General features: G+C 45.7%; 1 protein-coding gene across 1 annotated transcript in view; it reads left to right on the top strand.

Moving 5' to 3' along the window:
• SNX29 (sorting nexin 29) overlaps positions 1 to 14,876 on the top strand; it is a 595,061-nt gene that overhangs the window by 45,174 nt on the left and 535,011 nt on the right. Inside the window, exon 4 of the mRNA XM_040230635.1 lies at positions 4,896 to 5,020. Coding sequence (XP_040086569.1) covers positions 4,896 to 5,020 — 125 coding nt within the window. The remainder of the gene's footprint in view (positions 1 to 4,895; positions 5,021 to 14,876) is intronic.

The following is a 14,876-nucleotide window of genomic DNA, read 5'->3' on the forward strand; positions in this document are numbered from 1 at the left end:
CCTGCTTATGTTTCATTTCATATTATAAACCTGTTGGCTTATCATTATAAACTCTTAATAAATATTTTAAAGGCTAAATGGCATTCAATTATATGTGGTATTACCATTTAACCAATTCCCCAAATGTCAAATCTTTATGAATTTTTAACTTTCCACAGTTGTAAAGGATGTTTTGAATATTTTCATTCTGAAATCTATATCTTACTTGTAGATTACAGTTGAGGATTGATGGGTGCTAGTAAAATTCAGCCAGAAAGGATGTTGACTTTTCTGAAAATTTGTAACACACAAATGTAGGGCATGGCCCGTTTCAAATGACTGTCATGTGATGCCTTGCTGTAGCAAGGCTGGTTGATTGCACTGTCTTAAATCTGAGATGTGGCTAATGTTGTTAATGGCTGATTTTTATGGGTATAATCGACTCTGTTCTAGGTGACTTTGGAGCTTTCCACATGAGGACAGTCCAGTCCATTTTCACTGTTGTCCTTGCTCTTCACCAAAACATTCCAATAAAGTTGTAACATAGTGAAAGGATCTGTTTGAAGTTATGCCCTCTGTCACCAGGTTAATTTGATGTGGTTCTTAAAATGCAGCTTTTATTACTGATCCTGTCTGTCTCACATTCACCATAAATGTCTCACAGTTGCCATAAAAAAGTACAGGATTCTTAGGATTCTTATTAAAGATTAATGTGACAGGTTAAGCAGTCTTGAAATATAGGACGCAGCTCAGGAAAACCAGTGCCTGCAGAATTTTAGCAGTAAAGCAGTTAAGCTTGTGCAAAGTCCAGCTGTGCTGCTGGTGGTGGGAGACAGTTTTAGCAGAAGTTTATTTCAGTTTTAGCAGGAGAAGGTTATTTCATTTTCCACTCGTTAACTCCTTCACTCCTTCACAGGGTTTTACTGAGCACCCTGAGGGCAGGTTTTATTATTTTTTTTTAACTTAATTGAAGTCTAATTTACTTACCATAAAAATCTACTCCTTGTACATGTACAGTGCAGTGAATTTTTAAAAGTAAATTTATAGAGTTGTGCAGTCATCACCCTAATTCAGTTTCAGAACATTTTCATTACCCCAAAGAGTTTCTTTATGCCAGTTTACAGTTAATCCCTGATTCCAGCCTTAGGCGAGCACTAATGTAATGGGTTGGCCAAAAAGTTCTTTTGGGTTTTTTCCATAAGTTGTTAGAGAAAGGCTACCCACTCCAGTATTCTGGCCTGGAGAATTCCATGGACTGCAGTCCATGGGGTCGCAAAGAGTTGGGACACTACTGAGTCACTTTCACTTTCACATAAGAGGTTTTGGCCAACCCAACACTTGCAGTTTCTATATATTTACCTTTTCTTGGCATTTCATGGCATCATACAGTGTATGGCTTTGGGGCCTGATTTCTTTCGTATAGCATAGTACTTTCAAGGCTGGTTGTTGTTGTAGCACGTGTCAGTACATTTTTCCTTTTTACAGCTGAACAGTATTCCATTGTATCAATACAGGGGCTTCCCAGGTAGCACTAGTGGTAACGAACCTGCCTGCCGGTGCAGGAGACTTAAGAGACACAGGTTCGATCCCTGGGTATGGAAGATCCCCTGGAGGAGGGCATGACCACCCACTCCAGTGTTCTTGCCTGGGGAATCCCATGGGCAGAGGAGCCTGGAGGGCTGCAGTCCATAGGGTCACACGGTCAGACACGACTGAAGCAATTTAACACACAGACACGCGTGTATCAACATGCCACATTTTATTTATCACTCATCTGGTAAACAGCTGTATACGTAAAACCTTGAAGTGATTTTCTTGGCTGCTGCTTTTTTAAAAAAAATTAAAACATCCACTGTTAAGTGCCCCGCTTAATTAAAAACATGGCCAATTCATTAACTTAGATGTGAGAAAATGCTGTGGAGGCAGCCAGTCCTTCCCCCTACCCTCAACATGGGTCTCAGAGAGCACTCAGTGGAGAGCATCCTGGAAAATAGGAGAGACTGAACTGAGAAAACAGCTCCATGAAAGCAGGTGCCCCATTGTGCAGGAAGTATCATCTTGCCCTGAGTCAGATGAGAAGAAATGGAACAGCTTCAGGTGACATGATTATAAGTCAGTATCCATAGCACGCCCACTACAAGATGAAGGCTGTAGATTCCTATGGTTGGACAAGTGTGTTCTCTTTGGTTCCCTAGTCGTGACTGATCTGGATTCCACCTTATACAAGATCTCCAGAGATGCCCCTCTTACCTAAGTAGACGTCAAGTCCATGTTCTGAGTTCTTCGAGGGGAGGGACAATTCTGGTCACATACATCGCAGAAGCCAGGTGTCTTGCTGGGTGCTGGAGCAACTAAGACAATTGAGGCGTGATCTTGGCTGTCAGGGAACTTGAGTTGGCCAGAGGAGACAGCGGTGGAGATTGGCCAAGTGCTGCAGCCTGAGGAAGCACTCAGGAAGGCTTCCTGGAGGAGGGGCTTCTTGAGCTAAGTCTTGAATGACCTGTAGATATAAGCTCAGGTCAAATGAGGAGGGTGAGGAATAGAATGGCCTTCAGTAAGGCAGACATTATGTAATAAACTAATTATGGGACTAGTACCCACCTTGGTTTTCTGCTGTGTTGGGTTGATTGTGACCTAGGTGCATCTGGAAGGTAATACTGCTGACTTAAACCAAACCTCAGGGGCTGGGTTAATGCTGTTCCCCTGCATTCCATTCCCCTTAGAGGCCAGATGTTATTATAGAGTTGGTGGGGCAGTTATTGACTTGTGCACTGGAGCCAAACAACCTGACTAGGATTGTTGAGTTAATCATTGTATTTGCTGATGATTCATTTAAAGATAGAGGCTGTGGTTTAATATGGAGACCTCTAAACACAGACCAAGGTTCCCCCTCCCCCTCCTCACCCCACTGCCCCGAGACAGGGCCGTCGGTCAGGCTCCACTTTATCATGCCTCTGTTTTGGTTTCTGTGGGATTTAATTTTGGTGGGCATGCTAGCTTTGCAGGGAGCCCTCAGGAGTGTGCCCCTGTGGATGCACAGACCGACGAGCATATGCACATCTGTCTGAGTGCCATCTGCCCAGCGAGGAGGATTGTTTCAGTGTGGGGGAGTGTTCTGAGGCCGAGGTTCCTCACCCTTTTACATACCCACCGAAAAAGCAAATACGGAGCACACGCTGTGTGCCAGGCACTGCGTGAACTAGCTGCTGGGGAGCCAGGAGGGCCAGCAAGAGTTGGAAGCCAGAAGGTGTGGGTGAGGATGCGTGTTAGGTTTGGGATGCAAGAAGGGACCCCTTCCTTTGGAGGGCTAACTTTGATCATGGGCAGTAGTAGCCTGGAAGGCTGGGATGGATTAGTGATGTCTGCCACAGGCACAGACTAGAGAGTCAATGTACATGTGCTGTGTATTTGCTGATACTGTGTTAGGGTTTCTTGGAATAGACAGAACACTCGAGTAAAGGTGGCATATGGGAGAAAGGGGACTTTTGTCTTAGAATAAAGCCTGTTTGTCATGGTACAGAGTGTAGTGGGAACTACCTTGGATAGCATGGGGGTGGGTAGGTCTGGAGTACGGATATTACCGTTAATTACGTACTTATTATGTGCTCTTAGGTGTCTCTAAGCCTCAGTTTCCTGACATGTAAAATGCAGGTAATAATACCTGCCCCAATCATATCATCATGGGAGTAGCTAGTGAAATCATGGATGTGAAAATGTTACCACCCATAGCGTGATAAATACTTGGAATGTAATTACTACATGTATGGGGGTGGGTGGAGCAGGAAATGCCTGCAGTTAGGCAGGGATGAGCCAGGTGGTGGTGGCCTCAGGGTCTTTGCACTGCACCCCTCTGCCCAGCCTGCTGCCTCTTGTCACATCTAGGTCATGACTCTAAGGTTACCTCTGTTAAGGCTGCACCATCTAAGCCTGCACCATCTAAGCCTGTTCTTGCCTTGGCTCTATCTACCACCTCATCTTGTTTTATTTTCTTCAGAGTTCTTGTCAACGGATAGGATCTAGTTGGCTTATTTGTGAATCTCTCCCTGCTAGCACCTTATCTGTCTCACTCCCACCTTTGTATCCTCAGAGTCTAGAACAGTGCCTGGCACCTGGGACAAGTTCTGGATTTCTTAACGTTTGTTGCCTGAGTGAATGGAAGAGTTTCTGAGGTCCACAGATCCAGTCGGGCTGGGGGCCCAGGAGCCCTGGGAGGACTGTTAAGAATCGAGTGTGGTTATGGTGACCTCATCTCTGTGAACATGTTCCTGAATCCCATTTCTTTGGTTATTGAGAAATAAATTCAATTAAATGCACAGTAATTGTAACTTAATTGAAAATTCCATCAACTCCAGATCTGCCTTCAACAATGTAATCTCTTAACAACAAAATAAAGAACAAGAATCAGAATTCATATTATTTCTTTAGGGTATGTAACAGGCCATGAAATTACACAATGTTTCCAATTTGGCAGACCTGCGAATTCAATCTCTTAGAAGATAATCTTGTTTCATAAAGGACATGATATGAATTAGAGTTAAAACTTGTGAATTGGATACAAATTAACACCCAACCCCTCCCCTGCTCACAACTGATTTGTTTTTAAATTGGTTTTTTTTCTCCCCCAACCCTGCTGGCTGGCACCACTTCCATTTCCCCTTGTCTCTTGTGAATTGTTACTGTGCTTTCACCAGTCTGATGAACAGGGGCTGGACTGCGTGGGGCTGCCCTGAGTTAACCTGAAAGGAACATAGATGGGGAGAGCTAGTGAGCAGTCACTTACATGTCAGTTATCTGCCTGTAAATCCTGGCATCTAAAAATGCGTTCCTTCACTTGCTCCCCGGGGAGATGCTGACACCACCCTGGTTGTTTTTCTCCCTTCCCGGGGTGGACTGATGAGTCACTGGTTCTCTTGCAGGGTAACCTGTCTGTGTGCCCAGTTTGAAGCCGTCCTGCAGCACGGCTTGAAGAGGAGTCGAGGGTTAGCACTCACGGCGGCTGCAATCAAACAGGCAGCAGGCTTCGCCAGCAAAACCGAAACAGGTACTGCTTGGCCAGGTGAACCCCAGAGCATATCCCTTCCTCTCTGCTCTTTTAATTTTTATTTATTTTTTAATGACAAGCAAGGCAGTCATTGTGCGGGATTGCTGGGGGCGGGAGGCCCGTGGTGATGCGGAAATCCACGGTAAGAAGGTCTCAGTCACAGTCAGTACCTGTGTTGTCTGGCATGTTAATTGAAAGGAAGTCACCCTTTGTGCAGAATTCTCAGAGCCACGTGTTGGTGGTCTCAAGGGACTCTGGGGGGGGGGGGCGGGGGGCTGCCGCTGAGGTGCTTATTTCCCTAGTGTGGTGTAGCAATTGCTGAGAAGTGAATAATCTGTTCTGATTTGACGCACAAGGATGGCACGGCGTTTCATAATTAAATCTGTCTTCAGTAACAGTGACAGGAATCAGGCAGATCTCTGAGCTTAGAATTCTGCCACCATCCCTTTTAAAGCTGTCACAGCATTTTGCTTGTCCTGTGCTCTTGTGTCTTTGAATGACAGGAGTGATGCTCGTAATAACAACTCTTAGCACCCATGGGTACCTACTGTCAGCCTGGTGTGTTGTTAGCCTTTCACATAAATTACCTCGCTCAGTTCACGGGACAGCCCTGCGAATGGTCGGGACCTTCATCTGTGTTCTCTGCAGTGCAGCCATCATTTGTTCAATGGTTTGCTTTGGATCTGAACTTTTTTTTGGTCTTCTTTCTTAATTTATTTATTTTTAATTGAAGGACAATTGCAATACTGGTTTCTTCCTTGGTCTGAACTTTTTTGTTTTTAATAATTTATTTATTTGGCTGTGCCTGGTCTCAGTTGTGGCATGTGGGATCCAGCTTCCCGACCAGGGATTGAACCCAGGACCCACCTACATTGGGAGTGCTGAATCTTAGCCACTGGACCACCAGGGAAGTCCCTGGATCTGAACTTTGAAGTGTATCACGTTGTATAAAACCTCCGCGCCCCCCCCCCCCCCGATTTTGAAGAGCAGATTCTTTAAGACCCTGCTTGTGGGTGCCACCTTGAATTCCTGAATCTTTCTGCTGTGACGTTATTGGCCCTGCTGAATGAAATGTGTTAACTTTTGCTGGTCCACCCCCTTTCACATTGAGAAATTAGACTCGGCCGTGTTTGGTAGAGCTGTCTGGAAGTTCTCTGCCGACTGCCTCTCCCTCTCACCCAAGTTGGCACATCTCCCTCTCCCTTTTTCTCAGCCCTCCAGCAAGTCTGTGATCCTGTTCATCTCACCAGTTGCTCTTTTTCAAAAATGAATGTGGTTCCTCTTGGGCCTGCAAGAAGGATTCCTGTCACCATTGATTTTTCTTCTACCTTCCTGGGTCACAGTGGGCCAGTTCAGAGAAGAGCCAGCTTCAAGGGCCTCAGTCTTTGTAGAAACTGCAGCTAGCTGCCTTGGCCTCCTTGAATGTCAGCCTCAGTAGGCTCCGTGGCACTTTAAAAAAAAAAAAAAAATTTGTCTGAGCCAGGTCTTAGTTGTGGCACGTGATATCCTTGATCTTCCTTGCAGCACGCAGACTCTTAGTTGGGACATGTGGGATCTACTTCCTTGACTGGGACTGAACCTGGGCCCCCTACCTTGGGAGTGCAGAGTCTTAGCCACTGGACCACCGGGGAAGTCCCTCGATGGCATCGTATGTCCAGGACGCTTCCCTGAGCTCTGTGTGGAGGTGGTTTAGGGCTGATTGATGGCTATTTGAGGACATGGCTTTTCCGAGAGTCCCCTCCAGCTTGCTGGCCCCTCTTTCTTTTTATTTCCTTCTTACTGTCTGTGGGGAGCTACCTTGGAGAAACTGGTGTGGAACGGACCACAAGGCTATGGACAGTTCCTGGGCATGGCAGAGGCAACCATGGCTTTGGAGTCAAACTCCGAGGGTAAGCCTGGCATGACCCTGGGAAAATGCCTCTCCTTGTCTTCCATTTTCACTTGTAAAGACAGAGCGTCTCTCTCCCTAGGGGCTTGTCAGGCGGATTCACAAGATAACCTCATTGAAGCACCTGCTTCATTTCAGAGACATGCGCACCCTCCTCCAATTGTTTAACCAGTTACCTTCTCCTAAACACCCTTCACACGTCTAATCTCTTTCTCCACCTCACCCCTTCTTGAGGCTCTGACCTTTTGACCATGAAGAATGGCTCTTTCTATTCCCATCCAGACTAGAATTCCTGTCTTTTTGTTACTGACCCTGATGATCACAGAAGCACCTACACATTTGCGAGGCATCACCAGCCTTCGCATTCTCACTGTTTCCCTGCGTCTTAGCATGATTTCTACCCTTGCGTCTTGGAGACGCTGGTGAGCGAGTAGCCTCTGGCTTTGTTTCTGCTGGGGAGTGTGTGCTGCACCGTCTCCTGGCCTGTTAGAAGTGAAGCAAAGACCAGACTAGCTTCACCCCTGAGTGGCTGCCAGGGGCTTCTGTCATCATTGTCGGCAGCAGTAATTAACTATTCACAGGTGCAGGATGGTCCTTGGCTGATTAAAACCTCTTTCCTGCCATTGAATGTTTGATTAAAAACCTCATGGGGGTGGGCAGGTGTTTTTTCAGCTGCTAAGAGTTGGTAAGGATCAGATAAATGGCTTTTTATGGTTGTTCTTAAAGCCATTGGAATGGCCTTGCCAGGCAGAATGGAGAAAATGAAATCCTAACAGATGGATCAGACAGAAATGAGCCTTGTCCAGCTCTCTCGTCCCTCCTGGCTGCGGTGCTGGGCCCTCTGTGTAGCTTAGTGATTGGGAAGCAGGGTTGAAATCCCCTCTCCTCGACTTGTCACACACAAGCTCTCTGGGACATCTTCTCTCTGAGCTTCTGTTTCCTCTTGTGTAAAATAAAGATCGTAGCAGGATCTGCCTTGTAGGGTTGTGGCAGGGGCTTGAGGCCTTGGTATTGATCTGCCTGGGCTGGTGCATGGTGATAACGTTCCAGTTACTCTCCAGCGTAGGTGATGGTGTCCTCACTTTTCAAACGATGACACTGAGTCTCAAGTTATTTAATAAGTTGCCTAAGTTCCCATCTATAGCTGGTAGATGGCAGAGCTGAGGATTCCAGCCCAGGTCAGACCTGTGTCAAATTCCTGGCTCTTCCCTGCTCCCCGCCTCCTGGGGCAGCCAGCCTGATGCCCATTATTGCTCCTCTGTGGACCTCTCCAGCTCCGTTAACTGAACTGAAAGTGACTGGAGAGAGTGAATAATGGTGAATTAATCCACAAGGCTGTTGCATTAGTTCTGTCTCTAAATGAAGAGAGAAAAGCTGAACTTCAGCGTAATGATTGAACAAAATGACATTGTTGGAAATCACAATAATGGGATAATACTAAGAGTCTACCAGGGGCATGCCTGCTGCATTTGGTTGTCGGGGGTTAGGCTGCATGTACGGCTGAATTTGGAAGTCAGTGCCCTCGCAGAGTGTGATTTTTAATTGATTTGTTACGATACTACTTGTGTATGTTCTGGTTTCTTGGCCCCTGAGGCACATGGGATCTAGGCTCCCTGACTGGGCTCGAACCCACACCACCTGCATCGGAAGGTGAAGTCTTACCCTGGACTGCCAGGGAAATCCTTTGTAGAGTGTGTTTAAAAATTTGTTTTTAAGATTCCAACATTGAACGATTATGAGATCTTATGTGGAGATGCGGGTTTGTAGGTGTTCTTGAACTTGGGGACCTGTGACTCTGGGCGCATGTTGACAGTTGACCCCTTGGGGGCCCTGCACCCCTGCCCTCTGTCGGTGGGCCAGAACTGCTTCATCCACCACAGTCTGCGTCCCTCCCTGGGGCCCCTGACCCTCGAGATGGCATGTTGACTGCCACTGATTGTGGTCCTGTTAGTACTGTTGCCCCTCTTCTTATCAGGAATTCAACAGTTTTCAAGAGTAAACCACGCCCAGGTTGGAAGTCACGGAAGCCAGTTTCTGGAGTGTCGGAGCCATCGTTTGTGTCAGATTTGTCCAGCTTTATCCTTGCTTTCAGGGCAGGGATTTGTTAACCTTCTCACCGGCCTGTAGCCGAAAGTCCATTATTTTTTGTTTTTGTTTTCCTTTTGAATATGCTCTTGTCTTTGCACGGTATCTGGTTATTTTCGACTGAATGCCAGATGTTGTGTGTGAACAAGGGTAGAGATACTTTGAAGTTTGGGATGGTGCTCTCTTTCTTCAGAGAGGGTTTACTGCTGCTTCTCAGACAGTTAGGGCAGAGGGAGACCCACTTAGTCCAGTCAAGGGTGAAGCCGGTTCACACCTGGGCTTTAGTATTTGTGACGGTCCATGTATTTCCAGGGTGTAGTATTTTGGGGTTTCCAGGCTTATATCAGCTTCCCGGAGCTGCCATGGCAAATCTGGGTGGTTCAAGACAACAGAGAGATAATTTACCTTTTCACAGCCTGGAGGCCAGGAGTCCAAAATCTAGGTGTCCTCAGGCTTGGTTGCTTCTGGAAGGTTCTGGGGGAGGGTATGTTCCTGGTGCACGGTGCTTGTCGGCAGCCTCTTTGTCACTCCCGCTGCTGCCTCAGTCTTCTCGTGGCCTTGTTTCCCTCGTGTCCATGTCCCTCCGTGTCCCCTCCTCTCCTTAGGTGGACTCTGGTTGTATCAGACTAGGCGCCCTCCCCGCTCCCTGGCTGCAGTATGACCGCCTCACAACTAATGACATCTGCCTAGAGCCTTCCCCCAAATAGTCACATTCTGGGGCTCTGCGTAGACTTGAATTCTGGGGGGACGTAGTTGATGTGCTTACCAGCGCCCCCCTGCTTCTGCAGGTCCTGACCTCTGTTTTCTTTCCTTCTTCTGTTTTCTTTTTTAAGACTGTGGGAATTCTGAAAGCTCCTCTTAACTTCTCACCAGAGTTGCTCTGTAGTTGGAAAAAGCCTCAGAGCAAAACCTGACTCTCCATGTAGTTAGGACTCATGTCTGTAGACTTCCCTTCTCTTTGGGATCTGAGTTCCTCATGTCTTTCCTGTCTTTGCAGAGCTCCCAGGACTTCAGTTTTGTTTTGGTTCTTTTTAAAAACACGTCTGGCTTTTGCAGTTGCTGTTGTTTTTCTGGGGAAGTTGGTCTGGTTCAAGCGAATCTTCCGTAGCTTGAATGGTGCTTCCACTGTGTGCCTTTTCCTGTGGCCCAGTGTGCCTTATCTGTGCATGACCATTCTCAATTACCTTTATACCAATCGGGTACCAGGATTTCCTCCTGGCATCAGCTGTAGTCTGGGAAAGGGCATTTGCAGGCAGTTTTCCTTCAGTTTTGTCATGATTTTAATCCCTAGCTATATATTGCGTATCTCCCTTTCCCTAGTTTGCTGTTAGGTGTTTTTGTCTTGTTTGTTTTTTAAATTGATTTTTATTGGAGTATAATTGCTTTACAATGTTGTATTAGTTTCTTCTGTACAGCAGAGTGAATCAGCTATACATATTCACATAATGGGTCTTTTTTAGACTTCCTTCCCGTTTAGGTCACCGCAGAGAATTGAGTAGAGTCCCCTGTATTACACAGTAGGTTCTCATAAGTTATCTATTTTATTATATATAGTAGTGTATATTTGTCAATCCCAGTCTCCCAATTCATCCCACCCCTCTTCCTGCTTTGATATCCATACATTTGTTCTCTATATCTGTCTCTATAGCTGCTTTGCAAATAAGTTCATCTATACCATTTTCCTACATTCCACATATAAGCGTTAATTTGCGATACTTGTTTTTCTCTTGCTGACATACTTCACTCTGTATGACAGTCTCTAGGTCTGTCCACGTCTCTGCAGATAGTACTGTTTAGTTCTTCTTTATGGCTGAGCAATAGTCTGTTGTCTATAGGTACCACGTCGTCTTTATCCACTCCTCTGCCGATGGACATTTAAGTTGCTTCCATGTCTTGGCTGTTGTAAACCGTGCTGCAGTGAGCGTTGGGGCGCGTGTGTCTTTTTGAATTATGGTTTTCTCCCAGTATGTGCCCAGTAGTGGGATTACTGGATCATATGGTAGTTCTGTTTTTCGTTTTTTAAGGAACCTCTCTAGTGTTCTCCATAGTGGCTGTAACCAATTTACATTCCCACCAACAGTGTTGGAGCGGTTGCTTTCCTCCATACCCTCTCCAGCATTTATTCTTTGTAGATTTTTTTTGATAATAGCCGTTCTGACCGGTGTGTCTTTTGTTTGTTTTTGATTTTGGCTTAGCATTCAGATTTCTCTTTGTTTTTGACTTGGGGAGTTTTCCCCCATTTCAGCTCCTATGAAATGTTAGAAAGGTAAGCATTACTCTAAGCAGTTACACTGCCAGCTGAGCTGTGTCTTGGTGGGCATCCCAAACTGTGACCCCTTTGAATAGACTCTCCAGTGAGTTGGGTTACACAGGACCCAGAGAAGCTTGGAATAAGGTCACTTGATGTGTCTCCTTTAGAATTCAGACCCCAGAAATAAGAGCCTGCCGTGCCTGGTAGAGTCTTTTCCTCTGACTTTGACAAGTGACTGGGTTTATTTGCTCAGACTGTTGATTTGCTGGTGATGAGATAGGAACCTGTGTTTTCTGAGTCTGGTCCTGCAGTTTGTTTAACTTTTGCATTGCAGTTACGCAAGTGAGCATGAATAATTACAACAGACAGTGGTAATTCCCCACCCTGCAGTCCCCTCTTTCTTGCTAATATAATTTGTTCTATTGTTGGGTGGCCACCAGCTTCTGCCCTGAGGCTGCCTGCTGGGGGAGTGAATCTGGATCAGATCAGGCCAGCTGTAATGAATTCCACACCGGCAGTAGTTGGCTTAGGAGTAGGCCTGAGATGCAATCCTGACCAAAGGGAAGGAAGGAGAGGTCTGCCAAGAGGCTTCTGAGAAGGCCTCTTGCAATTTAAATGCAGACACAGAAAGGCTTATCTTATGGCCCTGGGTTGTTGTGTGAGACCTGTGTGATGTTTGGAGCTGTGGCAGTGATCTTATGACTATGAGGATGGAACAAGTCTGAAGATGAAAGTCAGTACACTCAGGATGGAAACTCAGGACAATGGAAAATACCTGGCCCCTGATAATGTCACTGCACTACCGAATCAACCAACCCTGGACTTAGTGTTATGTGAGATAATTAATTCCCTAATATTTTAAAAAATAAAGTCTGACACTGTCTCTACTGTTTCCCCATCTATTTCCCATGAAGTGATGGGACCAGATGCCATGATCTTCGTTTTCTGAATGTTGAGCTTTAAGCCAACTTTTTCACTCTCCTCTTTCACTTTCCTCAAGAGGCTTTTTAGCTCCTCTTCACTTTCTGCCATAAGGGTGGTGTCATCTGCATATCTGAGGTTATTGATATTTCTCCCGGCAATCTTGATTCCAGCCTGTGTTTCTTCCAGTCCAGCATTTCTCATGATGTACTCTGCATAGAAGTTAAATAAGCAGGGTGACAATATACAGCCTTGACATACTCCTTTTCCTATTTGGAACCAGTCTGTTGTTCCATGTCCAGTTCTAACTGTTGCTTCTTGACCTGCATACATATTTCTCAAGAGGCAGGTTAGGTGGTCTGGTATTCCCATCTCTTTCAGAATTTTCCACAGTTTATTGTGATCCACACAGTCAAAGGCTTTGGCATAGTCAATAAAGCAGAAATAGATGTTTTTCTGGAACTCTCTTGCTTTTTCCATGATCCAGCGGATGTTGGCAATTTGATCTCTGGTTCCTCTGCCTTTTCTAAAACCAGCTTGAACATCAGGGAGTTCACGGCTCACATATTGCTGAAGCCTGGCTTGGAGAATTTTGAGCATTACTTTACTAGCATGTGAGATGAGTGCAATTGTGCGGTAGTTTGAGCATTCTTTGGCATTGCCTTTCTTTGGAATTGGAATGAAAACTGACCTTTTCCAGTCCTGTGGCCACTGCTGAGTTTTCCAAACTTGCTGGCATCTTGAGTCCAGCACTTTCACAACATCATCTTTCAGGATTTGAAATAGCTCAACTGGAATTCCATCACCTCCACTAGCTTTGTTCGTAGTGATGCTTTCTAAGGCCCACTTGACTTCACATTCCAAGATGTCTGGCTCTAGATTAGTGATCACATCATCATGATTATTTGGGTCACGAAGATCTTTTTTGTACAGTTCTTCCGTGTATTCTTGCCACCTCTTCTTAATATCTTCTGCTTCTTTTAGGTCCAGACCATTTTTGTCCTTTATCGAGCCCATCTTTGCATGAAATGTTCCCTTGGTATCTATTTTTTTGGGTTCCAGAATCACTGCAGATGGTGACTGCAGCCATGAAATTAAAAGACGCTTACTCCTTGGAAGAAAAGTTATGACCAACCTAGATAGTATATTCAAAAGCAGAGACATTACTTTGCCGACTAAGGTCCGTCTAGTCAAGGCTATGGTTTTTCCTGGGGTCATGTATGGATGTGAGATTTGGACTGTGAAGAAGGCTGAGCGCTGAAGAACTGATGCGTTTGAACTGTGGTGTTGGAGAAGACTCTTGAGGGTCCCTTGGACTGCAAGGAGATCCAACCAGTCCATTCTGAAGGAGATCAACCCTGGGATTTCTTTGGAAGGAATGATATTAAAGCTGAAACTCCAGTACTTTGGCCACCTCATGCGAACAGTTGACTCATTGGAAAAGACTCTGATGCTGGGAGAGATTGGGGGCGGGAGGAGAAGGGGACGACAGAGGATGAGATAGCTGGATGGCATCACTGAGTTGATGGACATGAGTCTGAGTGAACTCCGGGAGATGGTGATGGACGGGGAGGCCTGGCGTGCTGCGATTTATGGGGTCGCAAAGAGTCAGACACGACTGAGCGACTGAACTGAACTGAATATTTTAAGGCACTTTAAGTTGGATTTCTTTTTACTCATATCCAAAATCATCCTAACTTAAATGAGAGAGAAAAGCAAGACAACTTAAGAAAAGTCAGAGCCTGTGTGCCAGAAATGGGAGGAATGATGTGATTAGCACGTTCAAACACATTCATCCTAGAAATGACACCTGGGTGTTTTCCACTCCTTTCCTTGAACCACAGGCCTGGTTTTCTTAGTGTTTGCCGGTGACTCATGCTGAGCAGCTCTGTGACCTAGGGGGTTTGTCAGACTGTTTGTGCTCATTTTTCCATTTTATTGTTGAAATGATTATGCAGACTGAATGACAGCATCCCCATTTTACAGATGAAAAAAAATGAGGCTCAAAGAAAAATAATTTCATTAATGGACCAGAGCCAAAAGTGGCAGAGCTGGAGTTTCTATTCAGGCCTACATGATTGTGATTCTGAAGCTCCCGACTTTAAAAAAAGCTCTCCTGACTTTTAAATAAAGCTCCTGACTTTATTTATTTGGCTGCTCGTGGTCCTAGTTGCGGCATGTGGGATCTAGTTCCCCCACCAGGGATGGAACCTGGGCCCGTTGCATTGGGAACCTGGAGTGCTAGCCACTGGACCTCCAGAGAATTCCCTGAAGCTCCTGATTTTATTCTTAATGGCATATTGTTTCCAGAAAGAGGACTCTCTGAAATATCACAATCAGCCCAGTTTGAACTTGTGAGTAAATTAAGCAGTAAGTATTGAGTAAGTTAGGATCACTCAATGTAGAGGTCAGCAGCCCACGTCCCACCTCCTGCTTTTGTAAATAGAGTTCTGTTGGAACACAGTCACAAACATTCATGTGTTTACTGTCTATGGGTGCTTTTAGGCGAAAGTTGTGACTGAGGCCATGTGGCCCATAAAGTCTTAAGCAGATATTGGCGAGTTCTTTACAGAAAAAGTGTGCCAAGCCCTGTCTTCGAGAACAAAGGTCAGAGGTTGCCGCCAAAACCTGTTGCCACACTGTGTTCAGATGTCTGTGGTCCATCTACGCCGCTCGATGGTGTGCGCTGGGCGTGCCAGGCACCGTGTCTG

The sequence above is a fragment of the Oryx dammah genome, unplaced genomic scaffold, assembly GCF_014754425.2.
Source record: "Oryx dammah isolate SB20612 unplaced genomic scaffold, SCBI_Odam_1.1 HiC_scaffold_2, whole genome shotgun sequence".
Classification (NCBI taxonomy): Eukaryota; Metazoa; Chordata; class Mammalia; order Artiodactyla; family Bovidae; genus Oryx; species Oryx dammah.